The 17,170-nt window shown below is 43.6% G+C and overlaps 1 protein-coding gene across 5 annotated transcripts in view; it reads right to left on the reverse strand.

The window, feature by feature from the left end:
• The window catches only part of ANKRD17 (ankyrin repeat domain 17), an 80,916-nt gene that overhangs the window by 26,200 nt on the left and 37,546 nt on the right, over positions 1-17,170 (reverse strand). For 3 of the 5 annotated variants that reach the window (XM_071744177.1, XM_071744176.1, XM_071744178.1), the window contains exons 3-15: positions 16,969-17,125; positions 14,516-14,663; positions 14,064-14,211; positions 12,852-13,085; positions 11,843-11,937; positions 7,799-8,036; positions 7,165-7,356; positions 6,636-6,745; positions 5,770-5,857; positions 4,938-5,065; positions 4,357-4,500; positions 3,663-3,765; positions 1,384-2,142 (exon numbers count right to left, since the gene is read on the reverse strand). In XM_071744177.1, the coding sequence (XP_071600278.1) occupies positions 1,384-2,142; positions 3,663-3,765; positions 4,357-4,500; positions 4,938-5,065; positions 5,770-5,857; positions 6,636-6,745; positions 7,165-7,356; positions 7,799-8,036; positions 11,843-11,937; positions 12,852-13,085; positions 14,064-14,211; positions 14,516-14,663; positions 16,969-17,125 (2,544 nt within the window). The remainder of the gene's footprint in view (positions 1-1,383; positions 2,143-3,662; positions 3,766-4,356; positions 4,501-4,937; positions 5,066-5,769; positions 5,858-6,635; positions 6,746-7,164; positions 7,357-7,798; positions 8,037-11,842; positions 11,938-12,851; positions 13,086-14,063; positions 14,212-14,515; positions 14,664-16,968; positions 17,126-17,170) is intronic. The other 2 variants (XM_071744180.1, XM_071744179.1) reach the window with 1 other exon arrangement.

Below are 17,170 nucleotides of genomic sequence, written 5' to 3' on the forward strand. Positions count from 1 at the left end.
TGCTATATGCAGAGTTCAACAAATAGCAAAGGTCCTAACTCATGTTTTCAGTTACACTGAAACACAACTGAAGTGCATTGCACAGATTTTCCTTCAGTAACCAAGAACTGCAATTAATTCCATCTCCTGATTTAAGGAGCTGGCATCATGTACCCCAGCAGCTCCACAAGAGAGAAATCTTCACTAACAATGCCTGGTGGACATGACTTCACCTACTTCATGCACCCAGCTTGCTTTTTATCCACTGAAAGATTCCAATTTCTCTGTCTAGGCTTCAATTTTACCACCGGATTTTCAGTAAAGTACCTCTGTGCCTCACCTATGTGTCTGTGATCTTTAATGAGGTTTTGCCCCAGCACCAGGTTACTCATTAGGTGCCTAATTTGAAGTGTTCCAAGTATTTTAAGCCATCACCACCTGGTATTTTTAACCAGTCAAGTATCTTCTGTTCACTCTGCACCATTACTGCACTCCAGTACCTGCTGGAGCATACACAAGACCAGCCCCACATCTCTGGGCTAAAACCTTGGAGATTTGCCTTTACTCTGTGTTGTGCTCCTCATCCTAACAGGCTTTACAAAGCAGGCTTGTCAAAACAGACAGCACTTTTAAAAAGAGGAATTCATCTGCTTAACCAAGAGCACCTCAACAAACATCGAGTGGCATAATTTTTTTAACACTGTGTCCTAACAGTGAATCTGTGTGCATCTAAGCAGCCAAAACAAGTATTTCAGTGACTACTTCAACATGGAAAGGGGACTAAGTGCAATTAAAGTGGGTGGAAAAGTAAAGCCACACTAGCAACTTGTGCTTTCTACAGTATTCTAAACCTGTTTCCTTTTTCACTTTACTGCTTAATACCTTAGAACACTGATGTTGCTGGGTAAAGAGTTCCACAAACTGTTAAAGAAGAATTTGTTAAGGCTGGATTTGAGCTGCTAGAGCAGCTCTGATTCAGAAGCCAAGTCTACATTATAGGTTGCTGTGGTGTTACAGTTGCTCAAGCTTATTCTGAGTCAGTCCTCACTTAGCTAGTCCAAAGTACTCAACAGTATTGCCAAGATGTTCTTTCCTGAGCTACAAACAGGTGGAAACAGAACCTAGCACCCCCCCCAAACTACCACGAGTTAAAATGCCACTTCTGACATACCAACCTGACCAACAGGCACCAGTTAGCTCAGCAAAAGGAAAGGCAGCCCTGCAAATTGAAAAGTTAAAACTAGTTTTCTGGCCTCCTAAAGACAGGGAGCAGCAGACTGGCAGCACTGGCTGGAGAGCTAGCAGGAATACACAAACACACACACACACACACACATAAAGAAGTGGACATACCCTCAACTGGTCAAGCAAATATTATACCTGCTCATAACAATATAAACCCACCTGCCATGATGTCATCCAGCGTGTCATTGAGCGTCTGAGCAGGGCTGGCTACCATTAACCCTTGCTGTGTTTCTGTCAGTATTCCTTGCCCCAGCCCTGCTAGTTGTGCTTGGCCCAAAACTGGCTGTCCAACTATAACACCTTGCAGTTCTGTAAGGTTTGCGATGGACCCTGGAGGTAAGGAACCTGCTGCCAGAGGCAAAGCTTGGGGCATGGCCAGAGGCTGAATTGGTGCAAAACCCGTCTGCGCAGCAGCTTGCTGGGGATCATCTTTAAGCAAGATGGGGTCCACTTGCTGTAATCGTGCATAGTCTCCCTCTGAGAGTTGTTCTCCAACCCCAACAGGAGTCAGTAGTCCCAGGTGCTGGCAAGCCTGCTGCTGCTGCTGCTGCTGCTGGAGCTGAATTCTCTGCGCTTTTACCTCTAGATATTGCTTTTTTAGCTGCTGCTGAGTTTTCAGCTGTAACTCTCGCTCCACTTTCTGCAGTTCCTCCAAAATCTTTTGCTTCTTCTGAATTTGTTCCTCTCTCGTTTTGTTCAGCTCCTCAATCTTCTCTTTGGTGAGTTGGTCAGCATGTGCCAATTCCAGGGACTGCAGCTGAGCGTTCTTCTCTATGGCTTCTTTTATCCTCTGCTCCAGCTCTGTCAACTTGCCCTGAGCCTCTTCTACAATGCTCTCTGGAGACTGATTGGTGATGTAACCCTGTACATCCTGGTTGTTTGCTGGCAAATGACTGCTGGACTTTTGTTTAGAAGCAGCTGTGTGAAAAAGAAACCCCCTCAGAACCAATGGAAGTGCATATGAATGGCATCCTCATTATAGAGCTACTGCTGGGATGCTAACTGGCCAGCTATGCACCGAGACACAGCACCCACAGAAGGTCAGTGTGTACTGCAAGGCCCTCAAAGAAAGCCCTACCTGTCACTAGCAATTTGAACACAGCACTCAGGTTGCAATTTAAACAGGACATTCCAAATAACCCTGGGCTACGTTGACATATTTACTCCAACAATTGTTATAGTTTTGCCAAATGAAGCCATTGTCTCGAGAGCCGCTGTTACCCTGTGGTGCTACAAGGTAAATGGAAACAAAAAGAAAGGATATGCTGTCTCTGCTTGGTGTTTTGTGTCTGGGATGGTGCTGAGACAAAGGTATGATTACAGCCCTGAAAGCACAGCAAAAGTGATGCAAAAACACCTTGAGGGACAGGTGACTTGCTCTAGGCCCCCAGTTCTGTAACTCGGCACATTTTAGGAAGCACTACACTTCCCAGGACTACCAAATCCTTTGGCTACAGGTATCCAGCTTTGCTCAGTTGACAAAACAGTGCTAGAACCCGGGACAGTCATTTATACCTAACATCATCTAACAGGGTGTGTTTAGCCACTACGTTTTATCCATAGCAGACATGGTTTTTGCCTGTGTCAAAACTCAGCTCTCTGCCCAGGCAAGGCAAACTTTTCAGCCTTCCTGCAAGAACGAGCGATGGACTCATCCAATTCATCTTTTATGAAGAAGTCCACAGTAACACAGCTGACATGGTCTGCCATACCACTTGGAGAAGGAACAATCGGTTAATTTTGAAGGGTGAAAAGCAAATCAAAACTCAGGGTTTGAGTCAGTGGAGGTGCCCAGTTTCTTCCAGTCATCCTCGCTGTATTTCCAGAACAATACAAGTGTACACACAGTGTTAATTTTATGACATGCACGCCTGTATTTGCACTATTGCTGATCCTTGGTAAAAAAAAAAATTGTTTTTTGGAAGAGAATTCTTAAGGACAGAAAGCATTAAGTGTCAAAATGGCGACAAAATAGATGCAAATTTAGTCCTAAGAGGACCTGAGCCACATCAGACTAAAGATTTTATAGCACAAGAAATTCCGCCTTCAATGGAATTAGTCAAACCCACTCCCCCTAAGGAAACACAAGTTACCAAAACAACTGCCATGTGGAGATTAACATTGTTTTAACAACTTCCATTATCCAATTTCTATAGGCTTCTGGGTGACATTTTGCATCAGTCCAGATGTCAGACTAATAGATATCTTAACATATTTAATTAGGCAGATTTCTTGACGCCTTCTGATTACAGGGTTAGATGGCTGATACCTCGCATTTGGTGGACAAGCAAACCCTTAAAAAAAATATATATATAATTGCAGTTTCCTTGACTGAATCCATAAACACTCTTCGTAGGAACTACTCTGCTAGAAGTGCAACCCTCTATCTTCTGCCTAGGAAGGATATTCAGAAAATAATCTCCAGAACTAAGACTGACCTTTATTTCTGATGGGAAGGGTTGTAGCGACATTAGCAGGGGGTTTGTCAGGCTCCTGGGGTGGGACGACCATGGGCAGCGCCTGCACTGGTACACGAGGAGCCTAAAATGTTGGATACTAACAGATTACTTTTCTCATACTCTAATCTAGTTATAATTCAATAGAAGGTAAACAAAACCTGTCAGAAAAGCAGACTTTAATGGTGACTAACAACATTTAATAAGTTTGCTTGGTTTTTGCTATATGCGGAGTTCAGTAGTTAACAATTTGAGATCATCTGACTTCCATATACTTTGCATTTTTAACCTAAGAAATTATTTCCCCAACAATGCCTAAGTCAGCATGGTACAGTGCTGTACTATGGTAAGGCAAACATAAGCCATGGTGGGCTATAAATATAAGTCTGAAGAGCCCCATTAAAGCAGACCTTTTCACTTGCTGGTTTGGCTTTTCCCTTCTCGTTTTTTCTAATGATTATTTATAGAGCAAGGAGAACAATGAAGAAAGCACCACACAGTGATACTCAAAGAGCCTTCACTATTTGCACAATAGCTCCAAGTAATTTTCGTGTGGTCACCTACAGCTCAATGGTTCATGAAATGACAGGACTGACTTTTCAACTCGGGAATAAGCTGCAAGAAGAAACACAACAGAGACCCACAAACCCACAGGTAACAAGCCCTTAAACCTTACCCTATTTAAGTCATGGGATGGTGGGGTCAGCTGAGTAGCATCTGGTGGAGGAGCAGAAAGCAAGTTGTTTGGGTAATCTAGCAGGTAACAAACCACGCTGGTGTGACCACCTTTTGCTGCCTCTATTAACATAGTTGATCCATCCTAAGGAGGGAAAGAAAACATGACAACACTGAGGCATTCTGACAGGCACCACACATTATCTATCAAGACTGTATTAATAAATATTCATTAAATCTGCAGTAAGTCCACATGCAAACTGAAGGGCTCTACTGAAGTATTGACAATTTAAAATTTTCCTTCCTCTTCCACAATTATGACTTTACAACTGGAGTATAACCTTCTCATTCATGGCAGTCAGCAGCCCTGCATTCCTCCTCACTCCCAACTGCTATCAACCCATTCAGGAGCTCACTGCCTGCCTCTGGAAATGACCACTTCTTGCACCTCACCTCTACTGAAACCATGAGATGTTGGGGCAGTGGAAGAGAATACAGAAGGAGGGAGTTCACACGGTATGGTAAGCTTTAAGATTAATTAAAGACCACCTCAGAGGAAAATCAGGTAGCTGAGTGACAAACCTTCAGTCTGTGTGTAGGATCAGCACCATGAGCCAGCAGTAACTCCACCACTGCCAAGTGACCTCCAGCACAGGCCAGGGACAGCACCGTGTGATCGTTGTTAGCTGTGGTCCTGTTCACATTTGCTCCTTCAAAAACAGAGGGAGAAGGGTTACTTAAGAAGAGTTCAACTGGTTCTTCTTGACCAAAATGTCAGGAATTTTTTCTGCAATATGAGACCATTGTTTTCCATGGCTGCAGCCTTACAACTAAGCTATCCAATGGAACAATTGCTTTGATCATGTTATGACCGTGTGACATCACAAAAAAAAAAAAAAAAAAAAAAGAAAAAAAGAAACCCTACCTAGATTAGCACTCCAAACTCCCTTGTCTAACATCTACATTTTAAGTATGTAATGTCACACAGCTGATGAACCTACTGCTTATTAACTTGCCCATAACTGTGCCAAGGTTATTCCTCTTTTTACAAAAAGCAAACAAAACCCAAGGCTAAGATATCTAGCATGAATCCATGAACCTTAGCACCAGCAAGCTGATGAGTGAACTTCTGTAAAGACTTCTCTAAGTGCTCAAGAGCTGCAGCAGGAGCATGGAGACATCCAATAACCACTGCTACTGTTGCTGCTTTTACTAGGAATTACTGGAATATAACTGTTTTAAGAAGTAGTTGAAGTCCTCACTGATCTCACCAGAAACCAAGGGTGATGGTTACATGCCTAGCTTGAGAACCAATGATCTACTTGGTTAAAATACTTAAAACAACCCCCAAGAAGTTACACAGTAGTACTGATATGTGTCTCTCAGGAAAAGCAAAACCTTTCCACAGTCTCACCTTTGCTAATCAAGAACTGAACAGTGCAAACATGACCTGCCCTTGCAGCTTTCATGAGAGGAGTTCTTCCACCTTCTGATTCATGTTCCTAAAGCAGAAAAAGAAAGGCTTAGAATACAAAAGCAACACATGTGAAAGGGTACAATCCAGCCTTTTGTTTTAAATGGAAAGATACCAGACACAGAAAATCCCTTTTTAGTGTTTCACAGACTACAGACACAGAAATTTACACTCAGTTCAAGTTTTATGTATCTTGCAGGCAGATGTAACTACCTACCTATCTTTGTACAGGTCTGAGACTCCTGGACAAGAAGCACTCAGGCACACGATGGGGATTTTAGTTAAATAAAATTAATTCTGTCATGCTTAATTTTTAATTTTTTTTGTAACATACTGGTGTACAAGCCTATGGAAATGTACAAATCAATTTACCTCTGTCATCTTAATTCCATTAGGGTACACCAAATAGACCCCAGCAGGACAGAACTGCCAACTGGCAGACAGCTTGCACAAGGAACAGAACAATTTACAGGTACAAGTACTAAGCCATAATTCAACAATTGAAAGCTGAATACCATTCAGGACTGCACATGACAAAAGAACAGAAACCCCTGTTCTGTACAAGCAAACTTGAATGGCTTTAAGTATCAGTCACCAAAGTACTACAACTGACCTAAGCACTTTCAGGTAGTTAAACAGCCTAAAATCCATTAGAAAAGCATCACCAATCCTCAACTTAGTTTAAAAAAACAAAACAGTTTAAAGATAACAGCAAATTCAGGAAGTTTTCAGAAATTAACTTGGGAAAAAAAAAGTTTACAACTTCATTTCCTAATTGAACTTTTTTAAAGAAGGTAATGACTCACCAGATCTGCCCCTGCCTGCAGTAAGACATCTGCTACATCAGTATGGCCATTTTCACAGGCATATGTCAGTGCTGTGTCCCCCGTCGCTGTCGTTGCGTGCACGTTAGCCCCTGGAGCAGCAACAACAAGCAGGTAAGCTCTGGGAGCTTCATGAAATCCATTCCAGAAAACACCAACATATTACAACCACTACAGAAAATACCAACCTCTTCATAATCTTTACCAGATCAGATAGCAAACTTTTAACTTCCCTTTTCTGATCCAATATCATCAAAACTGACAACTTAATCATGCTCGAGGAATGAACAAAGTTAGCATAAACTAGGAGTTCAGTTCCAACTGAGTTTACATCAACTTCATCTTCAAAAGTTAAGTTAGGGTCCAATTAGTGAATTACTTAAGGTTCCCCAAACTTTTGCAGTCAGCTTTAATAAGTGGCTAATGAAAATGTAATGAAAATGGAAAGAGAGAGATTTTTCTCAAGGTTACTTTAAGTCTCTAAAAAAATGTTAAGCAAATTACCCCATACCTGCAGCTAATAAATATTTAACCAGCTCCAAATGACCCTCTTGAGCAGCCTCCATCAAAGGTGTTGAACAACCAAGTTCTATGTCAGCTCCTGCTTTAATAAGGAAATCAGCAACCTCCAGAAAACCTCCACAGCAAGCCAGAGTTAATGCTGTTTCTTGTGTCTCCTCTGTTTGAGCATTGATGTTTGCTCCTTTAAAACAAAACACAACACCAAATCACACACACATTATAGAACACTAGGTACTGGAATCAGTACCAGCAGACAAAGCCATTTACTGATGCACAAGACATCTTATGACCTACCTCATTTCTACAGCTGCAGAAATTTTCTTCTGAAATCACTGTGTATCAAACTAAAAGATTTAAACTACATTTAGCTACTTTGGAAACCTCTCTGAGGACCTCTACAGTTTTTCAAGATAGGCCAAGGCCATCATGGACACTGCAAGTCAGTCACATAAACTGCTCTGATATCTGCCTGAAAAATGCAAACCTGTTCCCAAGGACAATTCAGAATGACCTCTTATAAGGGAGCAGAGCAAAAAGAACTACAGTAACTTAGGCTCTCTCCCCAGCATACACAGATTCCTGTTGAACTGCAATTGAGTCATGGAAGGCACCCCAGTAGTTACCTTGCCCAAGCAGCAGTGCCACCATCTCCTCATGGCCTTCTCTAGCTGCTTCCATGAGTGGTGTGTATCCTTCATCATTCACCTCTTCCAAGTTAGCTCCACGCTCAATCAGCAAAGCTGCCAGTTCCACGTGCCCACCACAGGCTGCCAGAGTCAGGGGAGACTCAAAGGAGTCAGCAGGCATGTTCACCTGAGCCCCACTGTCAAGGAGTAATCTTGCCACTTCCACATGGCCATCCTAGGAATTAAAAAAGCCAACACCAACAGTCAAAAGAGGAAAGGTGTTCTTCTCCTGAGCTTTACAAAGGCACCGATCCAAATGCCCTCAGAAGACACAGAAAGCAAAAGTCCAAAAATGTAATGAACTTGCTTAATAGTCTTTGGACAAAGACTGAGGATCTACTAATAGGCACCTGAGGAAATTTCAAGAATGTTTTAATGGCTATGTTCAGTACAAAGCTAAAATATTGTGACCCACGTATCAAGCTTTCCTGCTGATGGTGTAACAAGCTGGTCAACTTCTTTGTACCAGACCCAACTCCAAGTGCTGGGGATCACTTTGTTACTAACAAACCACACCAAAGCCCAAGCAGTTGATAGGGTATTCTACACTATTTTAGAAGCTTGCCTCCTCCACAAGAATAGCACCAAAATACTCAGCACTCCTCTTTGCTAATGGCTGTAGATGCAGAACTATGTGCAAAATTATCTAAGGAATACAAATTCTAAGAAATAACTAAGAAATACACTCAACTGTATTTCCTTTTACATTCTGCCAATTTACTACTAACAACAGGAGTTTAAGAAATAAAGGAGTACCAAGAAAATTTCTGTTAAAAAAACATCTTCCCTTGGATGTAAGAACAGGTTTTGATGTTCTTCCTAAAAGCAACAAAACCACTGCACACTGCAAACAAGTCACTCAATGCCAATGCTTCTAACTTTGTCATACAGGGAATTTTGTTTTAATTCAACAGGCAGCTGCATTATTTGTTAAATATAGTATATTTTAGCAATAAAAACAACACCTGTCAGGAATACAGTTTGTCCTCACGTCCATGCAGACTGTTGGGTGTCTCAGACTATTTACATTACAGATTCCTGGCCCTTGGGAGGGAGGAGGAAGAGAGGACAGGATTTAATCATTTTGCTTCCTTCCTTCCTTCCCTCAAAAGGAGCTGTGCACGGTGACACTGCTTGCCTCTTGGCTCCTGCAAAACTGTTTCAGTTTCACAAAACTGCTCAGTTTCACAGCAGTCAGGACTGACTTGGTCCCTCCAAGAGAAGAGCCAAAGCAAGCCCATTTCTCAGGGGTTCCTCACACCTCACAGGAGCCACCTGAACCACAGCCTCCCCCTGGCAGGATTTTCCAGTTACCATCATCACATTGTCCCCTTTGTTTTACCAAACCATAGCACCTAGGTTTCCTTTCCTCCTTTAGAAACAAAGGAAATGTTTGAGCATCTGACCTCAGTCATGTTTTCAGCATGCCATAAAGGCAGGAACTGTTTGAAGTGGCTTTTTAGTTGGATGTTGACACTGGAGGCCTGGTAGTGACAGCTCTGCTTTTGTGTAGAGAGAAGCAGAGACTGGCTGGGTGACTGCAGTCCAACAACAGCACAAGCTCTCCAAGCTGGTTTTCTCCATGAGGAATTTGCCATCAGTCCAACTTGGAGTAAGCATCATGGGCTAAGGTCCAAAGCACAAAGCTTAGGGGGATGCAGAGGACAAAACCCAGCAGCTTCCCAGGCACTCAAGGCTGTCCCTAGGTTGTCACTGAACGAGTTAAGGACACCCTGATCTCAGATTAACTAAAAAGAGACAGCAAATTGCCATCCTTGCCAAGCTGGAAACCACAGCCCCACCAAGCTCTTTTCCAGACAAAATACCAATCTGCACTTCTTTTACGCTTCATTTTCTTAAGTGTTTTATACCTTCTTCTGATATCCAGGGAGCAACACATGATTTCCTCTCAGAAAAATATCTAGGACATTAACTAGGACATATTCACCTTTTACATGAAATGACAATACTATTTTAAGGAAAAAACCTCCAAGACTCCATAAAGAATCCTTCCTCAGGGAAACGCAGAGACAGTGCCTGAACCATCAGGCTCTGGCAGGAGAGCTCACAAATCATCCCTGATTCACAACAAGCCTGGCAAACAGCAGTATGAAGGTATGCTTCAAAGGCTTTTATGTGGGCCAAGCAGCCTTGGGAAGAACTGCTGGCATTTAACCACACCAGGAAATTTTACCCCTGCTTTAAGCAACCTTGTGAAGGGGTGGTGCTGTTCAGCTCTTCTGCAACAGCTGGAAAAAGCCCCAAAACTACTATTAGATGACAAAGTCTTCTGACCAACCTGCACAAGTGCACCAGGTGCATTTTAAAGATCAGCCACTGTGGGCAGTGCTCAGCCCTCCTTTTGCAAGATTGGTTACTCCAGTGAGAGGAAACCAGACAAACCTGCTTTTTGCTCCCACAAGGCAAGTCACATTGCCCAACACCTCATTTGCATTAAACCAATGTTAACTGCTGTCTGTGAGAGCTCTCAGCCAGAAGTCTGCCCTGTGCCTTGTAGGACAAGGTTTAAACAGTTTCACTGCTGTGTGTCATGCCCTGCCACCCTAACAAGTCTGTAACCTACGGTCAAGTTCAATCCTCTTCTAGAGGAGGGAACTGTCTTCTGACAACTGTTTCTGCAGAAAAACATGCTGAGAAGCCTCTGCCTTATTTCAGACTGCAACCTTTTAAAGTCCTGCTTAAAAGTTGCTCCTTCTCTTCAGCAGAACAGAAGGTACTGAGACTCTCAACAAGCTGTGAATTCAGGGGAGGATTTAGGAGCAGATTCCTGAAATAAGGGGCACTTTTTTTTTTTCTGTTGCTCAGGAAGTGTTAAATAAAAAAGGGGTCTCAGCATTTCTGAGAGTCTCATGAATTTCTTTTTGTCTGCTGGTGGAGGGAAAACGTGGGGGAAAAGGGTGTCAAGGAAAAGAAGGCTGCTCCATGAAACACCAGCTTGCTCTGCAAAGTTCTGGTCTGCCCAAGAGCTGTCCCAAGGAGAAGGTTATTGCAACATTAAATGAGGTAATTTTACCATCACCTTCCAGGGAACTTGCTGCAAGGACAGCACCCACGATATTTATATGGCTGATCTATTAAGATTTCAGAGAGAGATAAACAATAGCTGAAGTCCTGTTTATCTACATGCCTTTCTTTCTAATGACTGCTTGGGAGTACAATGGTTTCTGTTAATGATTCCCCTGTCTGAAGCCATTAGCTTCCATGAATAGACATAACTGGCTGATTTTAGAGCCATTACAGTTATTTCAACAAAGGGAAGACTAAATAAGTATCTGCAGCACTCCTCTATTGCCACAGGTTCACAACCTGACCCTACACAAGGCTAATGACATGAAAGACTGACATTTGCATTCTATGGCAAAGCATTATTATCCAGAAACCAGACTTGTTCTCAAGAACCTCACAAGATTTCACTAAAAGGCAATTAATTCCACACTATCATTTTACAATTGCCCCTAGATGGGCCAAGCAGCAACACGAAAGTTCTCTTATTGGTAAGAAATTAACAATTTCTCCTTCCATTTCCTCACTGCTCCCCAGACAGCTTCTGATCCTGTGTTTTCAAGGGAGCACATGGATCTGTGACCACACTAGAACAAGCTGCACATGGGACACCAAAGCATAACCCCCTCCACAGAAAGAGACCTCAGCTTACAGGCTCCTGGGATTTGTCAGAGCTATGCTAAATGCCTCCAAGTAGCCAGGCCATGACCATATTCACTGCCTACATTTACCACACATTTTGTATCTCAGAGCTGTTAAAATCACTTCAAGCTATTTAATTTGGAGATTCCTGTAGGATTTTCCAGTCATAAACTGAAAGTTGCTTACCCAGAAGCCTGCAAACTTACACAGGACAAAACCCCAAAGGGTTCTGTTCACATAAATTACCAGTATTTACTAAATTTGCAGTTAAATGAAAAGAGAGTACAAATGGCTCAGTGCTGATGCATCTCTTACCATGCAAGCCTCCATGAGAGCAGTGTGCATTTCATCTGTCTTGTGCTCCTGGTCTGCACCAGCTTCCAGCAGAAATCTCACCATTTCCAGATGGCCTGGAAGGAGGAAATATTTGACAGGTAAGAATGCAAAAACCAAAAGCCTGAATATCTTCACTTCTGACCCATGTATCACAGTGAACAACTCATCAAGTACAGGTTTTTTTCCACCCCTGCTTTCCAACCTCAATTCAGGAGTCAGAACACAAGCACATATTCTCAGGGAATGTTATGGGGTCCCACTCCCCTCTTTCAAAGACCTCTGCTTTGACAGCCACCACAAAGGAAAATGACCATGGCTTAAGAAAGCATTCAGCAACACCAAACCAAGAATTCAGCAAGGCAGGTGGAAGAAAAATAAATGAAATACTAAGACCATCTTCTACCTCTGCTTCTGACAGCAACTACTCTGTGATGTCAGCACTTCAACAGCTCTAATGAAAAATATCCTAAGTGATGATCACAGCAACTGCTCCTCTGTGTGAACACATCTGGCCCCTCAGTTAAACTTCTTCATCCCTTGCTTGGCTGATGCAAGATAGCTGCCTAACACTCCAAGGGAGGCAAGCAAGGCCTGTTGCCTAAGCACTGACACCTACAAGGCAAGGCCCCAGGTCCTGTGTGTTTTCCAAGTGCTAAATTTAAATAATCTCTGTATCTAAGCAGATGCCTCTTGCAAAGTGTAGTTACATGACTGGAAGTTTACCATTCTCTATGATTAAGTATTTCCTCACTGCATAATTCACTTGAGAGAAAAGAAAAACCTTTTGAAGCATTATAAAGGCCCAGATACACATTGTGTATCTCAATACTTGCCTCTCCATACCTGCCATCCTGTCACATACACGCTACCTGGTATCCCAGGCACCCACTTTGTCCTGGACAGCACGAGGGAATAAATAAAGCCTTCCCACACCTGTGCCACCCCCCCACTGCTTACACCAGGAGCAAGCAGGGTGTGAGCACTGCACCTTTGTAGCAGGCCAGCGTCAGCGCGCTCTCCTTGAACTCGTTGGAGTGGGTGTTGATGCCTGCCCCGTTCTGCAGCAGCACCCGGGCCACCTCCACGTGCCCAGCACTGCCTGCTTCCATCAGGGGAGTGTGGCCATTCTCGTTGTGGTCCTCAATGCTAGCACCTGCTTCCAGCAGGACTTTCACAACATCCACGTAGCCTCCAGCACAGGCGTAGGTAAGGGCTGTATTGCCTACATGAGGATGAGAAAAAGGTTTGAAAACAGGATGTGGTAGTGTTCCCACACTGGGGACTGCAGCTTATGCTCCACTTCATCCCTTTTGCCTGGTTACCTTATGCAACAGGGGGTTTTCAGGCTAGAGACCAAGAACCATGGGGAGGGGGGAACAATAAACAAGTAACTGCACATAGCAGCTCAGTGCTGACTGACTGACTGCAGATCTCTCCCTGTTCCTAGCCTGCCTAATCCCAGCCTCCATCCAAAAAACCAGGGGGGCACTTTCTTATGTTTACTGTTTTCCCTTGGCTTTTACCCCTGTCACCAAATAATTTTCTATTTACACACCAGCCTCTCAAACCATGCTTTACCTGTGCAACAGATTTGATATATGCAAGCTTCTTCCAGGTACTAATTGATCTCACACACCTTAATTGATTAGGGACACGGAGTGCCAGGTTGGAAGGGAGCTCAAGGATCACCTGGTCCAACCCTTTTAATATTATTGTTTATCTGAGATCTCTCAACACCCCACTTAGCTGAGACTTCAAACTTTCTGGAGTGGGGGAATTCACCACTTCCCCTGGGAGACCATTCCAAGGTCTGACTGTCCTCATGGGGAAAAATTTCCTTCTTGTGTTCAACCAGAATCTTCCCAGAAGCACCTTGTGCCCATTGCCCCTTGTCCAGTCCAGGTGACTCCTTGTGAACAGGGAGTCTCCAGCTGATTTGTAGCCCCCTTTAAGTTCTGGAACATCACAATGAGGTCTCCCCTGAGCCTTCTCTTCTCAAGGCTGAACAGACCCAGTTTTCTCATATTTGTATTTACAAAAATATTTTTTAGCTTCTTTAAAATCAAAGCAGAAGCTGTATAGCAAAAAGATAAGGAAGCACTCTGTGTTGCTTGCCTGAGACATCCCTCCCCAAACTCCCAGGTGCTGCACACCTCAGCTTTTCAGTTGCTATCAAAAAAACTCCACCAGACTTCTTTACCTGTTGATGACTGTGCGTTCACATCAGCACCATGAGCTAGCAGCAACTTGACAATTTTGACATGTCCACCATTAGCAGCAGCCATTAAAGGTGTTATGTCTCCCTTAATCCCACGGTCCTCTACATTAGCATGCATTGCCAGAAGAACCTGCCAACAGAAGGGTGATCAACAGCACTGGCAAGTGACAAACCAGCACATCGAGACGGTTGAAACACTACACAAAGCTCCCACCTTCCCCAACACACAGTTTTGTGTCAGAAACACAGAGAAAGGGAGCAAAAAGAATGCATCAGCAACATTCAGTCCACATCTCAGTCTCCATTTGCCAGGTAACTGCCATCTCCCACCACCTTAACACCACCTTCCAGGTACCCCACACCACAATGCAGTCATTCAACACTCAGGTTTTTTCTGTACAATACACACATACTAAAACACTCAGGAAACCAACCTGTGCAAGCTCATAATATCCTGCTGAGCAGGCCAAGCAAAGGAGGCTCTCCCCTTCTTCTGTGTGCTCGTTCACACTCCGTCCCTCAATCAGCAACTTCCTCACAGCATTTACATCTCCTTCTGAACAGGCCTCGGCCAAGCTGCGGCTGTCAGACACAAAGCAGTCACCAGTCAGAGAGGACTATGCCTGAAACACTGCCTCTGCCTGCAGGTGAAACACCCAGCACACCACAGGGATCCAGTCAACAAAAAGAGAAAAACACAACCTGAAAAAAGAGTGCCAGCTCCTAATGAAAATGAGGTGCTGTTTCTACACTCCAGAGTGTCCATGTAAGTTCTCTGGAAACAGAGTAACGTGCACACTCAACCACCCCAGGAGTTATTCTGAACAGAGGTTTACAGGAGTACCTGCAGGATGGTCACTGGGGTTACCAAATTCTGCATTAAGTATGACTGAAGCAGGACATAAAGTAAGAGAAGACATGACCAAGGACTTGATTTACTGCCTGAGCCCTAAGTATGGAGCATGATGTTATGCCCTGTAGAAGCACAAAACCTTTTTTTTTGGTAACCATTAAAGAATCTGAGATACAAAGAGTAATTTTCCCTTCTGAAAAGCTAATCAATAGCACTGCTAACAAATCTCTGTTGGTTTATACTACTAATTATGCCATAATATGCCATAATACAGGGTCTCAGCCTATTTCTGCTTTGTAGTTCCAGTTTGAAAACACAGGGTCTGTCCCACTCATTTTCTAAACTATGGGTCAAAGAAAAGGAGAACTGATGAAATCATGGTAAGTACAACACCATGAGTATTCCTTTCCAAATCAGCAACCACTGCTCAGAGTTGCAGTCATTCTCTTCTGTTCCAGGCCCAGAGGACACTGAAATCACCTGTCCACCTGAGGAACACTAAGTTTTGTTCAGCACTGTAATGAAGCTAAAACCACTTGCATCACTCTTGTCCTGTAAGAAAATTAATCACTTCCCCTGTGTCGTGTGCTGAAATCCCCAGAATTTTGTAATGCAATCTGGTATTTCAGCTGTGGGCCTAACTCAACCAAGCAAAAAACTATAAAATTCTCCTGGTTTAGTAAGCCCTAAGTCAGACTATTTGTAGTTCTCATGTTTCTCTCCAAGTTCTTCACTTCTATCATTCCAATTCTGTTTCAGTCAAAAAGAAAGTCTACCCAAAGCCTATTTCCAATCCCTCTGATTCTGTCTTCTGTCTACATTGTCTGCAATCCAAAATGGTTCATAGATCTGTGAGAACAAAAATTCCAAGTCTGACATATTTCTCTATTGTGCTTCAAAGAAATGGATCAATAATGATAAATCCAAGGCCACTGACCTCACCTGACCCACTGGCCTTCTCCATTCAGGGAATCCCATCAACACAGAACTAACTCAAAAGGGAATGAAAACATAAGGTAGGTGGCAGAAAATTTCTGCAAGCCACGTAACTCAATGGAAATATGAGCAATTTAAAATACTCAAGATGTAAATGTGGGAATTTGTATAATTTGTATAGCAAGGACTTATACCTGTATACTGCAACCAGGACCCCAGGCACATATAGAGAGTTATTTCTCCAGTATTATCTGTTCATTGCATTCCCTACATTTATTTTTGCTTCCTATATCCTCTGTCCCACCAACAACTTACACAACAGCCACTGTGCACAAGAAGAGAGCTGGGGGCAGGGAGGGATGCAGATGACCCCATACTATTCTGCTCTTCTTCTAATGTCCCATCAACATACCAGGACAGGTTTCTTTGGAGTTGCTCAGTGTACAAGAAGCAAACTGCCAACCAGCACAGCAGCACCTGCTGCTTCCTACTGGCACTATGTTTCTGTTGGACTGAAGCTTCATGACGGCCTAGGGAGGAAACTTTTCTGCCTCAAACATCCAAGCAAGACAAAAAAACACTAAACCAGAAAGTCCAGTTAAAAGCAGTGACTCTGGCATGGCTCCCCAAGGTCCCACACAATACCAGAAAGCTGCTGACCACCATGGAGACTCCAGGCCCTCAACTGTTTTCTCTCCTCCATTAGAAAGGCCAGCTAAAGTTCTCTAAAACAAGAGATTAAGGGGTTTTTGCTGGTCCCCAAGTTATTTTCATGGACTGACCCTTTTCAAAATCTGATATTTTTTGGTACAGTTCTAAGAGCTTAGAAATTTTGTGTTTATAGTTGGTCAAGCTAAATGGTGAGTGAGATTTCTGAATTCTGAGGAGTACTGAACAGCTTCACTTCCCACTGCAAGACCTGACAGTCCAGGAACGCTTCGCAGGAGAACCACAGGTTGATAGCTTGGCACTAATTCCACTGGAGTAAAGAGTTTCACCATCCTGTAATCAGAACTGATACAACAAGTACAACTGCTTCTAAAAGTAGCAACCCTCCTGGAAAAGCCCCCCGGGGAAGCAGAGAGGGGGGTGCCTTACTTGTCCGTCTGCCCTGCATTTGCTGTGCTCTCCGCTCTCATCCGCGTCAGCGCAGCGGCAGCTTCATCCAACGCGCAGCTGACCGAGGAAGTCAGCCTGCGAAGCACCTCGGGGTCTGCGAAGGCTTTGCCATCAGCTGTGGACAGCTTACCTATTCCTTCCGTGCCCACGTGCCACGGGTGGGGACGGGTGCCAGGAAAGG

The sequence above is a fragment of the Heliangelus exortis genome, chromosome 4, assembly GCF_036169615.1.
Source record: "Heliangelus exortis chromosome 4, bHelExo1.hap1, whole genome shotgun sequence".
Lineage (NCBI taxonomy): Eukaryota > Metazoa > Chordata > Aves > Apodiformes > Trochilidae > Heliangelus > Heliangelus exortis.